Below are 20,908 nucleotides of genomic sequence, written 5' to 3' on the forward strand. Positions count from 1 at the left end.
CGCGGAAGTTTATCCCCGAAGTGCATTCACCAGCTGGGTAAAGGCCGAATCAGCTTGACTAGACCGGGACGGTGTGCGGTCGGAGAACAGCTGAAAGGAACCCCGATGCAACCACGACCAAAAGGGAGTCAAAAAATTGAAATCTTGCAAAGGTGGACGTTATAGTAACTTACCTTCCCTTCTAAAACAAACAGAGCCGTACTGGTCAAGATTGTAACAATACGAGGGCTGTAGCTATCTTTTAGATTGTGCTCCTACCTAGGGCATTGTATTGTTTAACAATGCCTGTCAATGATGGTTCGTTGTTGTACAACAGTGCACAACGTCCGTTGTACAACAATGGTCAATGTCTGTTGTACAACCATAGTCAATGCACGTTGTACAGCAATGCTCAATTTCCATTATACAACAATTGTATGGGCATTTTATTGATTGCAATAATCATCAAGCAAAATACACAGGCCTGTGCTAGAAGTTTCGGGGTGAAGAGTAGTGTACCCAGACCTAGGTTCCGCTAGGAACTTACGTCTGGGTACACTGCTCTTCACCCCTGTATGTGTGCTGGTTATAAATGATACTGACCTAACCTAACTAACCTAACCAGCTAACCTAACCAACCTAACCCTCTAACCAGCTAACCTAACCTAACCTAACCTAACCTAACCAACCTAACCCTCTAACCTAACCAACCTAACCCGTTGTTTCCCCAACAATATCGATATAAGGGGGCCTTCTTTTTTAGTGTATAGCAGGAATGTGGTGTGGGGGGAACATGATTCTAAGATGAACAGGCTGTTTCGTAGGTTGTGGCCATAGAGTGAACACACAGTGTGTCATTTGAGGCAAATTTTACACCAAGTGGCTGAACCATGTGGCATTTCCAATCCAATTGTTGTTAAACAATGCACCATGACAATTGTTGTACAATGGATGTCCCCATTGTTGAACAACAAACTCGCCCTAATGCTGTGGTACAACAGCATTGTTGCCGTTGTTGTACAACGCCGTTGTTGCTTGACATTATGCACAGTTGTCATTGTTGAACTAGCCATAGCTACAGACGCAATCACCGACCACTCTACCTAGCAATTGTACAACAATAGTGACCAGTACAGGTGACAAACAACACGTGTATAATTACCACAATGAGCCTCCGAGACTCCGACTGCTCACGGATCAGTGTGCCGAGAAAGGCTGTGTGATATAATCTCAATAAATGCTCGGAATAAAATTATCCCAGTCGTGTTCAAAATCACTCACTTGTGCATATGCGGAGAATCGGGAGCCCTACGTAGCTATCGTCACAAAAAGAGACCCTTTATCATCATCCAATGGCCATGATCTTTGAAGACATCTTCGCAAGGCCGTAACATCCCAGCATCGAGATGTAGAAGGACGGATTGGGACATATCGTCTGCCTCCATATCGCATCAGGTAGTCGAGCAAGCGTCGAACAAGGAGTTCAGATCATAGTGTTGGTCGACGATGACTTTGGGCAGGCTGAGCGCTGGTTGTTTGAGAACGGCTCAGAGTTGTTCCAGCCTCGCAACAGTAAGCATAGCCAGCAACAGAGGCAACCCCGGCGATACGATACACTAGGGACTGCATGAGCAGGCCATTCCGCGTGTCGCTTTGTCCGAGCCGGAATACTAGCAGCTGAAGATTATGAGCGCCACTCCGAGTTACTTATTTTTAACGAAGGTCCAGTTCGGATCCCCAGCTGAAAAGTCCAAGCCTTCGCAGAGACAAGGCGAGACGGACGAGAGAGTATGGTGGGAGTGGCCACTTCGTGACAAGTCTCGGACCCGAGCCCAATAAGCCTAAGGCTCTTTCAGGAATCAGTTAGAGACAGTACCAGCGTGCACAGATGATCATAAGGGCTATATCTAGAGGATGGTCGGGCCAGTTTACAAAAAAAAATCGGGGGGAGGCGATCACACACGAATTTGGCCGTTTGTCACACCACGTGGTGTGTGACATGCCCAATAAATAATATAGTTTCAGTGTATTTACTTCAAAGCCCTCGCACCGGTCGTTACGCGTTATGCCTCGTCGAACAAAGAAAGCTCAGACGACGCACAACAGCAATGGCCAGTTTACTTCTAATATCTTCTCTTTTGGGCCTGATACCAACAACTCTGTGATTTTATCACCACCTGAATTGCCACACACTGGATCCTCACCAGTCCCTTCAGCAATCGACGAGTCAGACAGAGGTGCGTGGCTCAGCAAAAAGGACGAAAGCGACATATCAGACCAGGAGTGGACCGCTGTGGCACAGCCTGCTGTCACCTGGGATGAGCGTGCACGAGAGAGAGAGAAGCAACGTGCATGTGCGCTGACTGCCCTGCGAGCAGCGTCCATGCGCAGTGCCGAGGAGGTTCTTGATGGTCCCATCGATAGAGCAGGTGGCGCGAAAGATAAGACAGGGGTCAAAAGAGGGCCTTACAAAATAGGAGGAATTTCAGAGAGGACAGCACGCACGAAAAGGCTGAAGATGGCCAATGATGTGGTCGCAACGGATGCTAATCCTAGCAAGGCGCCTAATACAGACCTTCAGCGTCGCAAGAAGTTGATCGTCGCTCGCCCAAAGCCACAAGGCGTGCAGACGAAGTTGTCATCGTTCTTCAGTGCCACATCTGCCACGACCATCACAAATATTGCATCAACTCGCATGTCGGGAGACGTCGTGGATCGTGAGGGCGCAGATGTCAACATGATGGACCAGGACTTGGAGGAGGTGGAATATGACGGAGATCGGGAGGAGGAGGAGGAGGAGGAGGAGGAGGAGGAGGAGGAGGAGGAGGAGGAATCTGCGGAGGAGGCAGCAGAGAGCGGTGACATTAGGATGGTGGTAGAGGACAGTGCGGCATTGGTGGATGACCTTCGAGAGGGAGGGGACAAAGAGTTGACTGCAGGAGAAGGAGTCGAAGGGCTGGGAAGCAACCGCGAGAACAGGTCAGCGGAGGGGAATGAGACAGAGTCAGCGGCGAGGGCTGAGGAAGAGGGGCAACTCGACGAAGACATAGTGAGAGCGGCTGGAGAGATAGAGAAGGAGTTGGATAGGAATATGGAAGAAATCGACGCACTGGAGTGGATTGACGACGTTCTCGAGGATGCGGCCTCTACGGACCCCGTCGAGCTCGAGGCACTTGCTCGTGAAGGACTCAAACTCTCTCGAAAAGCGAAGATATACCGTGACGAAGTAATTTTCGCCTTCCTCGTCGATTTCTACCATTGGACACCTCGTCAAGGTCGTGTCAAGGCATCTGCTCGGGTGGCGCAAAACTTGGGTCGAGGACCGGCCTTCGCTCGCAAGCTAAGTAAGCAAGCACGGTTTTTTGAGAAGAACGGTGCTATCGAGCCAAGCCGCCAGGGGAAGAAGGAAACGAAAGGTGGGATGATGGAGGATGAGAGAGTGGAAATGGGTGTGCAGCGAATGCTTCGCACAGTCGAGACTGGAAAGGTGTGTGAATGTCGAAGACAGTTTCATCGATCAGACTGAACTGACGCACCATTCTCGCAGATTACACCTAAACTTCTCCTGCGCCATGTCAATGATCACCTGCTTCCCTCACTCAACCTTAAGAAAAAGAGCATCTCGCTCTCGACTGCGCGATCATGGCTGATCTGTCTTGGTTATCGCCGCAAGAAACATTCGAAGGGGATTTACTATGATGGTCATGAACGGAAGGACGTGCGAAAGCGTCGCATGGTCTATCTGAAGGAGCATGTGGACGTCGAACGGTGAGAGAGGCTTTCTCAGACTTGTGAGAAATATAGACTCAGGACATGCATTACTTGTGTCAGGTTTGTGGCCCGGTATGAAGGTCCCGCAATGGACGAATCAGTGCCATCTCTCGAGGAGGGAGAGAAAGAGCACGTCTGGATTTACCAAGATGAATCAGGATTCCACGATAACGATGCTCAAGGTGTTAGTTACTGGCTGAAGCCGGGCGAGCAGGTGCTCAAGAAGAAGGGCCGTGGAAGGCTGATGATGGTGTCGGGTTTCATCTGTGAGCGATTTGGGAACCTGGAGTTGACAGACGAGATGAAAGAAGCAAATGCAAAGCTTCCAGAATCGATCCGTCTTCCGATCACTGATTCTCGAGTGGTGATCTATCCGACGTCGAAGGAGGGTGGCGATGATTATTGGAATGCTAAACAAATGGTTACGCAGGTCAGTTCAAGTCTGTGTTAGGATCACCGGACGGTTCTACTGATGTCATTGGCTTCGTCTTCAGCTCAAGACATCGATTCCCATTGCACGCCAACTGTTCCCCAATGCAGTCATTCACTGGGTCTTCGATAACTCATCATGTCACGACTGCATGCCTGCCGACGCACTTTCCACCTCTAAGGTGCTCGTCAATCCTGCCGGTGGCCAACCATTTTTGCGTGACACTATCATCCCGCTGGACAACCCGTTCGGACATGGCGGTAAACCTCAGCAGCTCGTCTTTCCTACTCACCTTCCCGATGACCACCCATATAAGAAGTTTGAGGGAAAGCAGAAAGGAATGAAGGTGATCCTAGAGGAGAGGGGATACATTGGTCCTGGTCAGATCGGACCCGGTGGGAAGAAGATCATCGGTGATTGTGCCGTCTGCAAGGGCCGCAAGAAACGAAAGCCTCAGGTCGTGGGCGATCCGCCGCCGGAACCCGACCCAGAGGATTCGGAGGACTCGGAGGATGAAGAAGACGAGGACGAACCGACGGAGTGTTGCATGCGTCGCATTCTCTCATTGCAGGAAGACTTCCGCAGCCAGAAGTCATTGCTCGAGATTGTGAGTCTTCACTTACTACTTTAGACTTCAGCAAGACTTCAGCACTGGGTATATTGACGGCTATGTCTTTTCTTAGATTATTGAGGAGGCAGGCGACATGTTCTGTCACTTTCTCCCAAAGTTTCACCCGGAAATGAACCCGATTGAATACTTCTGGGGTTGGGTGAAGCGTTACTATCGTGAACGTTCGAACGGTAATTTTCAAGCAGGCAAGTTGCTTCTTCATCAAGCTCTAGCCGCTTGCCCCCGCATCACAATACGCCGTTTCTTCCGCCGTGCACAACGTTACATGAGTGTCTATGGATTGGGCGCCACCGGACTGGCAGCAGAGTACTGTACTTTTTCGACCAAAGGTTCGTCACGCGTTCTCCGCATTGATGAACCGAACAAAATCCTGCGTGACCTCACGCATAACGCATGGTGAGCGAACAGTGACCTCGGCAGGCGCTTGCGCAAAATAATCATTTTTGCAAGCGCCTACGCTGTTTTCTGAACCATTTACGGGTCCCGTCACGCTCACGCACGGTTTCTGAACCGTGACCCGGGCGAAACTGATGGGTGACGTACATTCTTGATGAACCTTTGGTCGAAAAAGTACAGTATGCTGTGAAGAAGTATCGGTCTCACCGTGGTGTTTCTCAGCAAGACTTGGACACAGCGAACGAGGAGAGGTCTGCGAGAGATGCGAAGCTTCACTCTCGCTGATGATTGGTTGTATCTTCGACGAGAATTTGGCCGTGTAATTAGGGTTAGGGTTAGGATTTTCCGTTTGACTGGACATGGCGGATTTACTCTAGAATCGATGTTTCTGTTTCCAAAAATCATATTTGCGAAGGTCTTAAATTTTTTCCGCGACGTGACATGAAGTGGCTACTCCCACCATACACGAAGGAAACAGACCGAAGCTTGGAGGAACGATGGCGGGGGAAAAAAAATCAGGAAAATCGGAAGAAGCCGAGAACTTATCATCCGCCACCACAACGGCACAGCCTCCGCCACAGACATGGCAGACAATTCACCAACAATTCACAACATGCAAAGCATAGTAATTTAAACACTTTGTGCAGGATTAATTTTACCTGCATAGAGACTCAGATAAGATTCCCTGTTCCTTTTTCGGGGACTAAGGCTTGTTCGCGACATCAATCTTGCATCAGCCCAAAAAGATGTAGGGAAGGCATATCACTTCAAAGATGGGGACTCTGGCAGATAGCCGCCCTAACTTTTCGTTACATGTAGTGCATGTAGAAAGCCAACAGCCAAACAGTAAGTACTCGGGGGTGGGATGTTTGATAATGGCAACATACCACCCATGAACAAATACCGAGGGGTTACTCTCTACAATTAACTGCTTCCTCCCCTCCTCCCCTCCTCGCTAGAACGGTACCATCTGCATTTCCCTAGACTGACACTGTATGAATATGTCTGACAATAATTGCAGTACTATTTCCGATAATCCAGGTGAGTCCTTTCCTGCTTAGTGAGCCTTAGCACTATCTATTGAACGACACAAGTTAACAACACGAACCACAGACATCACAGGACTCGGAATACGTGTCGCCTTTTATACACAAGCCTGTTTGACCAGTGCGTATATCTCGTCAATTCCCTTAGTAGTATACTGTTATCTCCCATTCTTGCAGGTCGTGCTCATATCTTTTTATCTACTAGTTATGGTCGCCTGGCTCTCCGAAACCGACTCGGACATTTACGCTTCCTATTGGACCATGACCATCACTGCCATCGCGCTCTTCGTCTCTGCCATTGTACTGCTCATCAAAAAAGGCCTACCATCCTTCTTGGCCCTGTCCGTCTCTATACTTCTTTGGTTACATGCCTTCGCAGCACTGTTCGTGCTATTGGCAGGAGCAGCGTCGCGAACAGCGCAGTACACCAACCGTTCCGCGAGACTTTTGCGTCTACAAGGCTTCTCTGTGATGGCAATCGCAACCGGGTTCTCAACTTTTATATGGAGTGATGCAGATACCAACGAGTATGAGAACTGTGAAAACGAGACACAGGTCTTCGTTATGGCGTATATAAAGGTTTCAAGCGGCTGGACAGGTGCTGTGGTCTTTTTGATGGGTTTAATTTTATATCTAGTGCTCTCATGCATGTTTGTCGATATTCTCGTTCTTATAAAAGGACATGCGCATCCCCAAATGCTCGATTATGGTTTTCGTGAAGGTTATTTCAGGTTCCTTGACCCGTACATATCTATGCTTTTTTTACTCGCACACATCCTTATCCTGATACCATACTCTGTTGTAAAGTTTCTCTCCTCAGAAGAGCAAGGGGTCCTCCGTCGGCTTAAATGCGCCTTCGATTTTCTTGGTAATGAAATACGGTTCTTCTTATTTGGATATATGAATCGGACCACGAAACCTACTATATTCCATAGAATTCCGAAGCGTTATGTTCGACTGTTCCTTATATTCTTTACGGTAGTTGTGGTTGCGATGCTCATTCTTTCGAACGAGCTTACCATCCACGCCAATGTGAACCTGGTGGGTGGGCACTTCGACAGTAGCTGGACGATAGGACAGGTGCGTGTTCTGCATAAATCTATCTCATAGATCTACTTGTCGAAAGGATGCTATGCTGACGATTCCATATCTGATTTAGGTCTTTCCCGTGGTGATGCTTTTAGTGCCTACACTTACGGTATTGCAGTTCATTTATCAGTTCATACACCGACATCGTCAGACTGAGGAGGAGAAGGAATGGGAGAATGCGGAGGGAGAGTGGGAGAATGCGTGGAGAAAATGGAAATTTGTGCGCAAGGAGTTGTCCGTGTTAAAGCAGAGGATAGGTGTATCGGATCGGGGTACGGAGGGCACTGAAGGAGCAGGGAGGTCATACCTTGGCGTAGAGGCTCAGACACCAAACCCGCGCGAAAGGGCGGTGGGGAGAGAGATTCCACTGATGAAGGATTGGACGAAAGCGTTGGCAAAGGCGATAGAGGCCAAAAGAAGATTGGAAGAAGTGGAGAAGGGACGCAGTGGGTAGTAGTGGTGCAAGCAATAATACGGACGGAGAGAGCAAGCGTGATGCGATGTTTCAGCCCTTGAAGTGATCTGTTGGGGACCTTGTCAATCAACTTCCTTAAACATTATGACCTGAGTGGCATTCCTTTGGATCTACTTCGTCTCTTTGGTAAGGACATAGGCCTTGGTGTCACCTCTTGGGCTATTAATGACGGTTTCTCCCCGAACAGCGAAGCCCAGATGCTTATAAAAACCAACCTAGGAATAGAGAGAGACGTCAGCAATTCTCAATCATACGTTACGGAATGAGCACGCACAGCCTTTTCGCTGGTGGTCTCGAGAATGATTGGACTCCCTATCTTGCGCGCCTACGGAGAATCGGGCATGAGCACGAGGACAATAGGCTATCTAAGCCTCATAGGGTACGATGAGAATTTCTCACCAGGATTTCTCCGTAGCGCAGTAACGCAGAGCCGATACCATGACCTTGAAACCCGGGCTCGACACCCATGAGCTGTAGGTACCACGCCGACTCCTTATAATCGGCTCCAAGCAACTCGTTCGTGAAATCTGTGTATGTGGGATTGAGCTGCGAAAGAGGATGGGTTACATATCAGACGAGGAACAATGAATTCCGCGAGGATTGAGAATCTTACGGACATAATTAGTCCACCATTCTCTCAAGCTATCGGGCATCATCTGCATGAAGTTAGTAAGGTCTGCACGTTGCTCGTCGCTAGAGGGGTAAATACATTTCTCTTCATCAGCAATAAATCAGTCTGGAAATGAGGTTTGTATCACATACGTCCCGAAGGATTTCTGTCCGGGTGCATACCAAACCGCGGCACCTGTGATAACTTCGGGAGAAGAGCCAGCGACAACAACATGACCTCCAATGATACCAGACTTGACCGAGGCGCCGTAGTAAACGGGGAGTAGCGACAAATCGCCGCCGACCAAAATCTGCATGAAAGGAGCTATAGTTTTTGTAAGAAAGGTTCAACGTTCGAGGATTGCGGTTGGTGAAGTGGGTACGAAAGAATGTACCATAGCGGAAAGCAGTGAGCAGAACGTCCACTGTGCGCTCCACCTCTGCATCTTCAAGACAGATTAGTCAATTCCACAGATATAATGATTATGTATCAACGATCCCACTTGCCCGTAGGAGTCGTCAGCCGACGAAGAACGATTTCGTGGTCGTTTTGAGACATTGGCAAAGACGGAGGGGCTTGAGTGATGGGATGATAGAAGGCAAAACTGCACGATACTTATACGTCGCAACCTCCCAAGAGCGTTGTCTAAATATCATGCCAGACTAAAGTCTCACGCCCGTCGCACAAGGTATCAAACCGGGTGATCGGATGAATTCCCGTGGCGGTTTTTGAGGACGCTGTGTAGACCAGGTACACGCCACAGGCGACGTTGCCGAGGTTCGGCTGATGGCTGACCGCAGCATTGGGTCGACGCGACCCCAGATGTTGTACCTAAGGAGATGTTGACCGATGCAGCGGTGCGGTAAGGAAAAGATGTCAAAGACACAAATTATACCAAGTCTGATGAATATTAGAGCTACTACGGTGGAGCACGACGACCCGTGTGTACCATCCGGTCCTTTCAAGGAGATGATACTGGCTGCTTAACGCTCTCAATTTTTGCCTCATCGCAATCGGTCCTCTGATCCACAGCTGCAGAGCTCCCGCTCCCAGACACAGACATATCCGACCCTTGTTGCTGTTGTCCAAGAGTGCAACGACGCGTAGCCGAAACATATATAGGTGCGGGAGCAAACGCTATCGACTCGCCGGCTCCAGAGCGCTCGGAGAGGGAAAACATGCTATCGGCCGTTGATCTCTGGACGGCGACGAGAAGCATGATTATAGTCGGATAAATTCCCTGCAGAAAAAAATATGACCGTCAGATACGGGTCTACTTTTCAAGGACAACAGTATACGAACAGCAACGCTGGGTTGAAACCATTCAAACTTGAAATTGTCATAAAGCCCGAAGTCTCCTACAAGCATTAAAATCTTGGAACAAGGGAACAGAGCCGTCATTTTCCCGGAGTCGAACAACCACTAGGCATATTGATTTCGATGCGTCCACGTACCCAATACACACAGTATATCGCACCAGACTCGATGATCAGAATAAGTGTGTTTTCCGTTTTTGCTCTGGAACCCCCGCGGCTCAGGAAGTCTTTGACCGAGTGCCGGTAAATCCTGGATTCGGACATTAATTAATGTGTCGAATCACCGCCTCATCACTGTTTACCATGATAAAGTGAAGCTCACCAGGTCTTGTAAGCTATCAGGATCGTAGCACCAGCGTTTGTGAAAAGAAGGCCAAAAGTACCCGTGAGATTCCGTTCAAGGTCGGAATAGTACTTATTGTCTTCTTCTTGCAGAACATTGATTACGGCGAGAAGAATGGACGTGGCTAGACATATGTGCAGCCCAGAATTTGAACAGTTGTAAGTCAGAACAAAACGTTGTAACACTCACAGGCGGTTCCCACTATTGAGACGGCCAAGAATAATCGGGCCCAGATGCTATGCTGCCACAGAACCCATGCGCGCCACACGACAATGATATCACCGAGCAAATACTGAGCTCGTTCCAAACATTCGATAGATGCCCACATCTGACCCAGCATGTGAATAAACTGTGCTTGATCCGCGGGACCAAAAGTGCAGTCGTAAGGGAGCTGAAGAATGAAGTAGAGGATGTGAAGTGGGAGATGGATCGAAGATATCAGGAACATGAGGAGACTGAGGCATAGGAAGATCAGTCGCGGAGTCGAGTTTCGCAAGCCTTTTCGACTATGAACCAGGTCAGTTCAAGTTCGGAGAGAATGTGAAAGCTTGAACGGCGTACGCTAAGATATAGGTGGACATGACTATCACAGCAAAGAAAACACCTGGATGCCAGTATCAGTGAGCATATGTATGAGTTTGAGCTCAGCAACGTTACCGTAGGATGCTGTGTCGGCCATAAGCTCCAGTGTAAACAGCCTGATCTGGGCCCCGGTGGGAGGTGCCCAGATGCAACTATCTGCGGACATAGCGACAGATTTACATATATTCAAGTATACGACCTTGTGTGAGATGAGGGTGAAGAAGGGGACGAAGATTTGTGCTTCTCTAACACTGGTTCAGTCAGGTATAAAAGCGCTCACGCACAACTCCAGCAGGAAACGAACACAGCTTGGTGAATCTAAGAAGCAACCCTCTGGAGCATGATATTCACACAATGTATGTGTTTCAGGAAGACCGAGGTCTCAACTAATTAGAGTCACGATGGAGCTCACGAGATGTTGAAGTCCTATTTTTTTTGGGTAAGAGAAACGTGGGTGCATGCACGCTGACTCTCTGTGGACGTGGTTTCGGCGGTAACATATACAAGTCATCCAAATCGCATCCTGCGAAAGCACGGCTTTAGACGCACGCTCCGACTGGAATACGGACAAATGGACAAGTAGCGGCATGACCGAGATGAAAAATGAGGCGGTCTTGAGAATCATGAAACACCGCGGTGTTAGCCTATGCCTGTGCAAGTGGATAAGTTGGATGACGACAAGGTTCTTCTCCAGTCATACGACGAAAGCACAGAACACAAGTTATACTGCACATGTGCAGATGCAGCGTCTTCTCGGGATAACGTCAAGTCGCAATTAGGGTCGAAGCGGTTTACAGATTGACGAGCGGTGGGACACGTCGAATCTATGAGACTCTGGAGGCTCAAGCCGGTCATATACAGCAGCTCCGGGAGGCCCTATAATACAGGCAAGCCCCACTATGACGCTCATATCAGCATCAGTCACAGGAGCATAGGCAACGATCTACGTCTCGTCAAAGATGTTGGAGCACGGTGGGGCATGAATATATTCTTGTCGCTATCATGCATCTATATCAGTGACATAAATCTGTACGAAGCACAGCAGAAAGATTTCGGAGGAGATGAGACGCTGAGAAGAGAATGACCCCTATCCTTTCTGAACACCCTCAAACGAACACGGGAACGAAAGTTGGTGAGGAAGCTAAACAAAGAGGTGGAAGTCGAAAGAAGTGGACCAGACGAGCCGACGCGAGCGAACGCGAGACGATGTCTGGTTAAAACCCGCTCGGCTGGACGTTTACTTCTCGGCTGACTGGGCCTGCTCGGCACCGAAAAACACTGAGCTAACTCACTGTCAGACCGCACGTCGAGCAAAGAACAGTGAAAAAGTTCGATATCGGGATAGCATTCTGAGCGCCACTCGTCTGTTAACGACAACAGGTTTCAATAACCCCATGCTCGCGCAACTCGTCCATCAGCTAGGAAAGCTCAAGCCTTCGCAGACACAGCAAGAACTAGACGGCATTATCAGGAGAATTTGTGTGCCCCTTGGAGATAGAACAAGCGATGAGCTCGGAGGAACGACACAAAGTGATGCGGACCAGGCAAAAAAATGGGTCGAATCAGAAGAAGTCGAAAGACTAAGATGTGCTAGCATGTGCCTTATCCACGACGCCAGCAGGATACGCTGGCCCCCTGCCCATACTCCCGACCGTCCCAGGTGGTTGACTGGCGACAATCCGTTACACTGATGATACGGACTTTACGCAGAACTGCAGCGTCATAGATCAGGGATGCGGAAACAGACATAATACTGAGGACAAAGACCTTTTTGAGATTGCTTCCACGTCGCTCCGAATCTTCCTTTGCATCGGCAGCAATGATTTAGCACGGTGTGCACCCTGGGCTGTCTGACCGAGCCCAAAGATATGCCTCTCCAACTCGTCCTTCCTCTTGAATTGTTCCCCACAAGGGCAAGAAAAATGCCACTGGATTGGACTGCGGTATATGCACAGCCGATTCCTCGTCTTTGCAAAGTTGGTGAATTGCCTAGAGATCGTGTGGTTTTCCTTCATGTGGTTGCATTGGGCGAGTTTGTCTTTACCGGCACCAGGAATGATGTTGTCACATTCGGGGCATGTAAAATCGGTCTTGAAGAGGTATATGTAAGAAAGTCTTGATTCGCTTCAAGGAGATGGGCATACCTGATCTGTGTGCATCGCGCCCACGGGGTTAGAGGCTGGAGGGAAGCCGCGATCCATACGATCCTCATGACTCTTAGAATGATCGTTAAAGAGATATGAGTAGATAGAATAGTATCGCCAGCAACCAGGGGGAAATGGAATCGGTGTTACCTCTGGCGTAGTCGTTTGTGGCATGTTCGGTCTGTGTCGCTTAGGTGGGTGAACGGTGTTCTTGTCGTCGCCGTCGGGAAGCCCACGCTTGACAGGAAAGATACTGCCATTCTGCGTGACATTGTCCAGTTAGCAATATTCACACAACATTTCAGGGACAATGTCGAGATAAACAAGTTTACCTCTCTCTTAACGGACGTACTGGGAATGTTCTTACCGTCCTCAGAGACGGAGAGCGCAAAGGCTGCTGCATGAACAATGCGAAGGGGTGAGTATAAGCCTTCAAGCAAAGATTAAAAAAGATGATTACCAGCCGATCCCTGTCTTACGGGTGTCTTAACGGAGTCGAAAGTTGTCAGTTGTGTGGTAACCAGCTTTCAGTAAAAACAGGTACTTACGTTGAATTCATTGGTGTTGTCGATGCTCAAACTTCGAGGTCGAGAAAATCGGGTCCGAGTTGTTACCCTGGAGCCTTTTGAGCCAACCGTCAGATATAGCGTCAACAGGACTATTCTCACAGCCACTCACTAGATGGATTACCTTCGACCATCCCAAGCTGAAGGTCATCCTGTAACAGTTCGGGTGCCTCCATCCTGGTCTCGTTGGCCGCATCCTCTAGACGCATCAATTCGCTCCGCAACTGCACCTTCTCCCACTCCCAACCTTCCCGATCTCTATTCATAGATTCCCTCTCCCGCTGGAGCTCATCACGAAGGTCTTGACACTCGACCCTTCGATCCTTAGCGTCCCTCCGAGCTCCAGCTAGCTCATCGTTCAACGACGAGTTCCCAGCCGAGGCTTTTTCCAGTTGCCCAAGATCCAACTTGAATCTTTCGGCCAGAGCCCGCGCTTCGTCACATTGACGACGTGTGTGAGTGAGATCCTCGAGAACTAGTTTGATTTGGGCGGCGTGTTCCGCATGGAGCGAATCCAACTCGCGTTGTACTCGCTCGAGCCGTAGCTGAGTTCGGACGAGTTCCCGGCGTGAGTCTAGTAGTTCGTCGGTAGCGTCCATAGTATTACGCCGAAGCAGCGGCCAAGTTCCAAGAGTAAGCCGAAAAAATGCAAGCTTCAAAGATATAACTAGAACCAGATGTGACGTTAGACTAGGTGATGAGTTCTAGGAGCAGCGAACGATGGTAGATAAGAACGCACGTAATCAACGATTGGGCAGACCGGAAAAAGCCGAGTTCCGACGGGCCACGCCACAGTGGCACAGCTTTTGTGTTCGCTGTCGTCGTCGACGTCTTCGCCGTTCGTCTACGCAAGGGCACGGCATGCGTCCCATGGCATGCAATGCGCTCGGCACTGTACACTTTGCGCAGTACAGTTTATTTCTTTGACTAAAAGATAGCTTGATACATTAATCTACCGCCTTATTATTGCTCTATCTGTACTTGGATTAGGGAGCCATCAACCTCGTTGCACTGCTTTCAGACGTCCTCTTTGACTTTCATCTTCCATCTCCAGAAGAACGCTGAGGGCTTCATATTATCGACGTCTTCTAGGTTTTGGGTTTGGAACAATGCTCACTTTGGCAGACGAACCATCAGACATCAAAAAGCCTCTCGACGACTCGCCTTACACAGACATACCCTCCGCTGATGTCCCTCCTCCATACAGTCCCTCCGGTCGCGATTCTATTTCATTATCTTCCGTTTTATCCACTGCCGGTCCCAGTCGCCCACGTGCTCCAATCCCGACTTCGCCATTCTCCCTCGCCTCCGCCCGTCCCACTTCCCTCGCCTCCCAACCTCCTCCGTCAACCACAATCCAACGCAAATGGTTCTCCTTCCTTCCTACCTTTTCCAAGCCACCACCCGAACTTCTGTCGACAATCCACTCCCTGCTTCGCGATCTCGTTCAGCGCCCTACCTCGGATACGTCCGAAACATTCATCAGCAGTGTCCTAGCGAGTTGTAAAGAAGCTTGCGCGTCTAACGGCATCAATTTCTCAGAGGTGTTGCAGGAGAGGTTCATTGAGGAGCATGGGGTTGTTTACTGGGCTATTGTTAAACGGCCGAGGGCACGTGCTGTAAGCAGGAGAGTAGAGACAGGCAAAGCGAGGGCAGAGGGCGAAGGTGATGGAGGTGGACAGGAGGAGGAGATTGATATGGTTGTGTTTCTACTCGCGGAAATGACTCCTATTCTACCACACACGATCTCCGAAGTCCGTTGCGTGTGTATGGTCAACTCTGACCATTCGACCTTCACGTTGATCAAATCGCGCTTTCCGAAATCATTCGCGCGTCTCTCCGGTTCAGACGAGATCCTACTCAGCCATGGGGAAGACTGGGATAGTGCGGGTGACGTCATCGAGGTTGAGGAGGCAGCTGGAGGAGGAGGTGAAGGTGGAGGTAGCGGTGGGGATGCTGATAGGGCGTTTGTGGTGAGATTCGAGATCGTGAAGTTTCAGTTGAGGATGAGGGTCTCGAAGGTGGTGAGAGTTGAGTGGATCGCGAGAGGCACGTGCTTTAGCCCCTCTTCTACACCACACCTCTTCTCCGTTTCTCCCCTTACATTTGTTTCTTATTTCCTCTTCCTTGTTTTTATGTGAAACTCCCTATCTTACATTTAGTCGCTCCTTGGGTTTTACAGGCAGGATGTGGTACCTCCGCTTCTCGGCACCACCCTCCTCCTCTGGACCCTCTCCGCCCCGCGTCGCACTCGGTCTCTCCGACGGAAGTCAACCAACCTATGTCGACTCCCGTCTCACAATCTATCCCTCTTCCCACCCGAATCCGATCTCCTCCTCCATCACAGCGAGCATTCCCCCGAAAACCTCCAGTGGTGGCATGCCAGGCTCCTACCGTCCTACCCCATATTCCACGACCTCTACCTCTACCTTCGCCGGGCCAGGTTCTAACAGTCCTCGTCCACCACAGAACTTACCCGATATATCGATCCGAATGCAGTCACCGCGTAAACACCTGCTCGGCGAACCTATCTCCGACACCGCTCCCTATTCTTACTCTTCCGCGGCTGCTGCGACGAATGCAATGTCACGATCCAAAGCGAAGGGGAAGATGAGTATGCATAATGGAGCGAGTGCAGGCTTTGAACCGGAAGAGGGAGGATACGAAGTTGAGGTGACGTTGGATGAGCGTGTGCTCGATGGTGCGAGGAATGGGTGCGTCCTTAGTCGTCGTGTCTTTCCCGGGGCTTTTATGATTCCATACTTACCTTGTTGACGGTCAGTAGGGCGTCAGGTTATGTCGATGAGCATGGAACGCTGAGGGGGATGTTCGAGGCCAGACTGGTCAAGTATATGAGCGACGATTGTGTCATCTGTTGAGTCTCGATCTACTATCTCGTACGACGTGGCCTTTTATTTCTTTCTGAGGGCTTGGTAGACCGTCTATCGAGTCTGTTTCGTTGACGCAATGGTCTTGTATCTGTCTCGTACGCAAGGACTATATATGCTCCATCTTACTCAATTACAGCTCTCTCCGTCGATGCTTCTATACTTCCTCCTACGCGTCCCGCCTCTCCGAATCATCACGAACACCCCACATCACAAAATGCGTAAAAATTGGGGGTTTGCACCAGTTCTCGTCTGTCATAGGCCCAGCCGGATTCGAACCGGCCTCCTCTCGACAAACACTCCTACCTCTGTTCAACGGATCTCGAGCATGCAACCGGTACACCATGGGCCCGTGATAAGTATGGTTTGTTCGAGTCCCTTAATACTGTGAAGCGCCCGACGAGAACAAGGAAAAAAAAAACAGATTCTCCTACCAATCTTTGACAGAAAGTCTAGCCAGAATCGAACTGGCCCCTCTCAATAATCTATTCCCATGGAATCCTATAGATCTCGAGCGTGCAACCACTACACTATAGACCCTTGCACTTATCTCGAGTCTCGAGATTAAGATGCTATGTGGATTAGACGTGGGCTGTCATGGTGTACAAAGTAATAAACCAGACATATAGGGAAAAGGACTCGGGATCATGCGTTTCCTTTCTATGAGCCCCTGCTCTTTCTCAATCACATCCTCCAAGTGCGCGTAATAAAAAGCTTAAGGGTAGGAAAACGTTGGGTTCCTCGATCTGACAGTTACTCAGGCCTCAGGTCCAGCCGGACTCAAACTGGCTCCTCTCCATAATGATAGTAGAGTAAGAGCCTACGGATCTCGAGCGTGCAACTACCATGGGCCTGCGGTAAGTATGGTTTGTTCGAGTTCCTTAGTCGCCTAATTCGGCTAGATTCGGATGCTTGGACTTAGTGAAAACATAGCGAGCTCGAGAATCCTATAACCGCTGGATGTGCGGAACTACGAACACCCTAACGAAACCAAAGAAGATAAGAGGAAAAACATAAGTTCAAGCGCACTATACGAAGGTCTAGCCGGAATCGAACCGGCCCCTCTCGATGATATATGGGATTACCAATGTGTATCACCAGACACATACATGGATCTCGAACGTACAACCACTATACTATAGCCCTGTATAATGTGATCTTCGAGTCCCGAAATGACGCTGATGTGCGTGGCTATCACAGTGCACAAAAGAAACAAAGGAGGCGGAGGGACCCGAAATTATGCACATTCGAGGCTCGTGCTCTGTGCTCTGTAAAAGCAACAGTATACCGATAATACATACCTGCTTTTCATGAATAAGTATCCTCGTCTGGAACAAATATAGGTCCAGCCGGATTCGAACCGGCTCTTTTCGCAAACGTAGAACAAGTACTCATATATTCTCGCATATTTTGAGCCAACGTGCATCCAGATACAGCATGGACGTGTACGCATTACGGTGCGACCGACGCGAAAATGCTTCCCTCTAGATGAACGAAGCATAGTTCCATAGGGGAACTGAGGGAAACCATGTGCGCGGTGATCATCTGCGCATACGTGTGCATTGCGGTGGGCAGACCAATGGTGCTGCGTGAGGATCGAAGTGTTGAACATACCAAAAAAATGTGTCACAACTTAACAGGTCTCGCCGGATTCGAACCGGCTCCTCTCGCTATCGAATGTGCAATGCTATAACAGCGGCCACACATCGCGAGCGTGCATCCGATACACCATGGGCCCGTAACATACCCTCACACTGGCTGATCAACAAGACTCGTCATCAAGCATAGACCGTGATAAAATACATTGAGCAATTCTTTGTTGGAGCGGCGGTAAAGTCATGGTCAGGTCCAACCAGGCTCTAACAGGCTCCTCTCCCTCACCATATTGTATGAGGTATGTTGTAATGCGTGCATCCGGTACTTTGTAGATTTGAATCGAAATTCAAGGACTTACAGAAATAGCACCAACTGCGGTGTATTAATGGGTGGAGCTCCAACCAGCTCAGCAATACAGCATATATACACATATTTTCAGATAGACACTGGTGGATGTCGATGAAAAGAAACGTACGCCAATGGGATGAAAGGAAGGAAGCCAAGTCCCAAGACAGGAGTCCACCACTCACTCATCTGCATTCAGAGCCTTCGTCACGCTCAAAATACCATGACCAAGTATCTCCAGGTGTCGAGACCCAAATATGATAAGAGTAGCCATTGACGTTACGGATTGTCGCTTGGCGGGTTGTGTGCAGTCGCAGAGGATTCGGCGGGAAGAACGAGGCGCGAACATAGTTGAAAGCAAGAGGGTTCGTCCGAATTCGCCCGAGAACGATACCCCGGCCCGAGCCGATGTGAAGTGTGGCCCAAGTGGCAAATAGCTTTCAGTCTAGATACTTTTACGCCTGCGAACCGAAGGCCGAAAATCAGATACTCCGCACGATACGATGCAGAACTTTGATAATTACAAAGGATGTCTACGGATAGCAAAAGCAAACATATAAGACTCCACGCCGTCCCTCGGCTCGTCTACAGCTCCGCTTCACGTCGAGCTCGCCGGCGACCTGATCATGTTATCCAAGAGCATGACCGCCTCCAAGATCCTTCGTCGATTCTGAATGTTCAAATCCTTCCTCGCCCTGATGAAATATCCCCTCCAGTCATAACACTCCGCGTCCTTTCCCTTCATCTTCAACGCAATCCTCACCATCTCCGCGCTCATCGTCCAGTCCGCCGCTGTGGGAAGATACAGGCACCCATTGAAGGGCACTTTACAACACACGTCGCGCCACCACGCTTTCTGCATGAAGGGCGTGCGGAAAAAATCCTTCCACGATCTTGACACGCGTTCGAGCGAGCGAACGTCCGAGTCGTCGATATCGCCTATCGTTAGAATGCGCAGGACGATTTCCAGAGGTAGGCTGTGGCCACGGGTGGCCTTGGTGGATGTGGGAAAGAGCTTGAATGCCTTCGGAGCGATAGGATTACCGATGACAGTCCATGGCGAGAGGCGGACCGGTTTCGGCTTTTGGATCTGGCTGACAACAGGGAAAGTATCTGGACGTTTAAGATGTGCGATCCCGTATTGTTCCCGGTGATAGAAGTTGTGGCTCTTCCTTCCCTCCAGCCATGTGCCTCCTGCCTTTGAACGCTTGGTTGGCTCGACACCGTGAAGAAAATCGCGTAAGACGGGTTGTAGGTCAATGCGTGTGAACGATAGATCTGGGTCTACTCCGATCTTGGAGAGATTTGCTCGTGTCATGGCGAAAAAAGCCGCTGTTGCTGGCTCCAAAGAAGTAGGGACGAGGTTCGGTATAAGGGCGGGGAGCGCGTAGACGAAGAATGAAGCAATATGGGTCCTCTGATCCGAACACATCCCAAACTTGAGAACATCGTCGGGCTCGGGCTCACCAGTAATCGTTGAATCGCCATAATGTGAGGGATTCTGCGTCTTTGACCAGGCCGTTGCGAGGAAGAGGCAGGTTTCGTGCGCGATGTAGACGCCTTGTTCGATGTCGACCGGATAATCCGTCATATCCCCCGGCCGCATCGCCCTCGCCCAGTTCGGAGTAAAACCAGAATCCAGATGTATGCCATCATCAACAAATTCCATCTCCCGCAGCATCTCCTCAAGCTCTCGGTATGACTCTCTTTCCCCCTCGCCGCCCCATCTAAGATATTTGTCCAAGTCACCTGCGAATCCACTGAAGCACATGCGCCCAAGTACGGTCTCAATCTTCGCAGCGGGCCTAAGACGGTTCTCTTTGCGCTGGTAGATGCCGGGAGGAGAGATACAATCTGCATAGACGGCGACGGTGTTATCGCAGAGCCAGGATGCGTCGGAGGAAGTGAGGCCTGGCAGTTCGTCCCATGGGGCTGGGTTTGAGCCCCGAAGAGATATACCGTCGCAGTCGGCGAACTGTTTGCAAGTTGGGCCTCCGCATATGAAGCAGTATACGTTGAGCCCCTTGATCATGGTGATGCAAAACGTGGACCAGTGTACCTATGGAAGCGGGTAAGATATAAGCGTCAGCGAGGAATATTAATCGAGATCGTCTCGAAGAAGAATATGTTATCTATCGTATCAAGAGGGGGAAGGTATTATATGCATATTGAAAGTCGATACAAAAACCTAGTCGTGCATACTGACCTTGGCGGATGCTAAAGCAGCAGTTTTCTTCTAGACGCTTCGTTTCGGAAACGTAGAGGCCTCTGTGACTGTCTTTGCAACATAATCAGTATACAATGGCGCGTCGAGAACGAAATATATCGCGTTAAGTACCTGTCCAAACGCGTCCTAGTGCACGCGTCGCGTTGATGAGGTTCGGGTTGGAGGAGGAACGGACACTGCCGATGTTGTGACGGCCAAATGAAGGTCGTACGTAAATCGAACAGTTGTTTTGGGTGCCACGGTGGCACTCAGCAACTCACCCCAAGCAATGGTTCGAGACAGTCGCATTTATATATTGAGATGGTCTTGATCAAGATACGAGGCACATGCCGGCATGATAAAAGCATATACATATACGGACGAGATGTATAAGTAGGCCCAGCCGGACTCGAACCAGCTCCTCTCGCAATTCATGGATACAAGCTGTTCTGTCATAAAGAGCGAGGATGCAACCGATACACCACGGACCAATGT

The 20,908-nt window shown here is 49.7% G+C and overlaps 5 protein-coding genes, 3 non-coding genes and 1 pseudogene across 9 annotated transcripts; 2 read left to right on the plus strand and 7 right to left on the minus strand.

The window, feature by feature from the left end:
- Nucleotides 1–3,070: 3,070 nt before the first annotated feature.
- On the plus strand, nt 3,071–5,492 carry STEHIDRAFT_67794 (uncharacterized protein; the record flags this gene model as incomplete). The annotated part of the gene is made up of 6 exons (XM_007309946.1): nt 3,071–3,466; nt 3,527–3,747; nt 3,811–4,171; nt 4,245–4,787; nt 4,864–5,122; nt 5,383–5,492. 6 exons carry the CDS (start codon nt 3,071–3,073, stop codon nt 5,490–5,492), a joined length of 1,890 nt encoding a protein of 629 aa, XP_007310008.1.
- Nucleotides 5,493–7,927: 2,435 nt separating this feature from the next.
- Nucleotides 7,928–8,867, minus strand: STEHIDRAFT_67728 (uncharacterized protein; the record flags this gene model as incomplete). The annotated part of the gene is made up of 6 exons (XM_007309942.1): nt 7,928–8,032; nt 8,092–8,142; nt 8,217–8,363; nt 8,435–8,510; nt 8,580–8,751; nt 8,822–8,867. Coding segments are annotated over 6 exons (597 nt in total), but the record flags the coding sequence as incomplete, so codon positions are not given.
- A 3,186-nt stretch (nt 8,868–12,053) lies between these two features.
- On the minus strand, nt 12,054–14,036 carry STEHIDRAFT_125854 (uncharacterized protein). The gene is made up of 8 exons (XM_007310300.1): nt 13,491–14,036; nt 13,361–13,434; nt 13,273–13,297; nt 13,145–13,209; nt 12,963–13,073; nt 12,813–12,884; nt 12,436–12,758; nt 12,054–12,380 (listed from the first exon to the last, which is right to left on the minus strand). Exons 1-8 carry the CDS (start codon nt 13,975–13,977, stop codon nt 12,371–12,373), a joined length of 1,167 nt encoding a protein of 388 aa, XP_007310362.1. The 5' UTR covers nt 13,978–14,036; the 3' UTR covers nt 12,054–12,370.
- A 205-nt stretch (nt 14,037–14,241) lies between these two features.
- Nucleotides 14,242–16,480, plus strand: STEHIDRAFT_150524 (uncharacterized protein). The gene is made up of 3 exons (XM_007310301.1): nt 14,242–15,427; nt 15,561–16,092; nt 16,161–16,480. The coding sequence occupies exons 1-3, from the start codon at nt 14,488–14,490 to the stop codon at nt 16,255–16,257; spliced, it is 1,569 nt and encodes a 522-aa protein (XP_007310363.1). The 5' UTR covers nt 14,242–14,487; the 3' UTR covers nt 16,258–16,480.
- A 44-nt stretch (nt 16,481–16,524) lies between these two features.
- On the minus strand, nt 16,525–16,618 carry STEHIDRAFT_t273 (annotated as a pseudogene). The gene has a single exon. The product of its transcript is annotated as a tRNA-OTHER (tRNA).
- Nucleotides 16,619–16,713: 95 nt separating this feature from the next.
- Nucleotides 16,714–16,806, minus strand: STEHIDRAFT_t272. The gene has a single exon. It is a non-coding gene; the product is annotated as a tRNA-OTHER (tRNA).
- Nucleotides 16,807–17,301: 495 nt separating this feature from the next.
- On the minus strand, nt 17,302–17,412 carry STEHIDRAFT_t271. The gene has a single exon. It is a non-coding gene; the product is annotated as a tRNA-Gly (tRNA).
- Nucleotides 17,413–18,787: 1,375 nt separating this feature from the next.
- Nucleotides 18,788–20,239, minus strand: STEHIDRAFT_142755 (uncharacterized protein; the record flags this gene model as incomplete). The annotated part of the gene is made up of 1 exon (XM_007310302.1): nt 18,788–20,239. One exon carries the CDS (start codon nt 20,237–20,239, stop codon nt 18,806–18,808), a length of 1,434 nt encoding a protein of 477 aa, XP_007310364.1. The 3' UTR covers nt 18,788–18,805.
- Nucleotides 20,240–20,807: 568 nt separating this feature from the next.
- Nucleotides 20,808–20,904, minus strand: STEHIDRAFT_t270. Its single transcript has one exon. It is a non-coding gene; the product is annotated as a tRNA-Lys (tRNA).
- Between the last annotated feature and the right edge of the window lie 4 nt (nt 20,905–20,908).

The sequence above is a fragment of the Stereum hirsutum genome, assembly GCF_000264905.1.
Source record: "Stereum hirsutum FP-91666 SS1 unplaced genomic scaffold STEHIscaffold_19, whole genome shotgun sequence".
In the NCBI taxonomy this organism is placed as follows: Eukaryota; Fungi; Basidiomycota; class Agaricomycetes; order Russulales; family Stereaceae; genus Stereum; species Stereum hirsutum.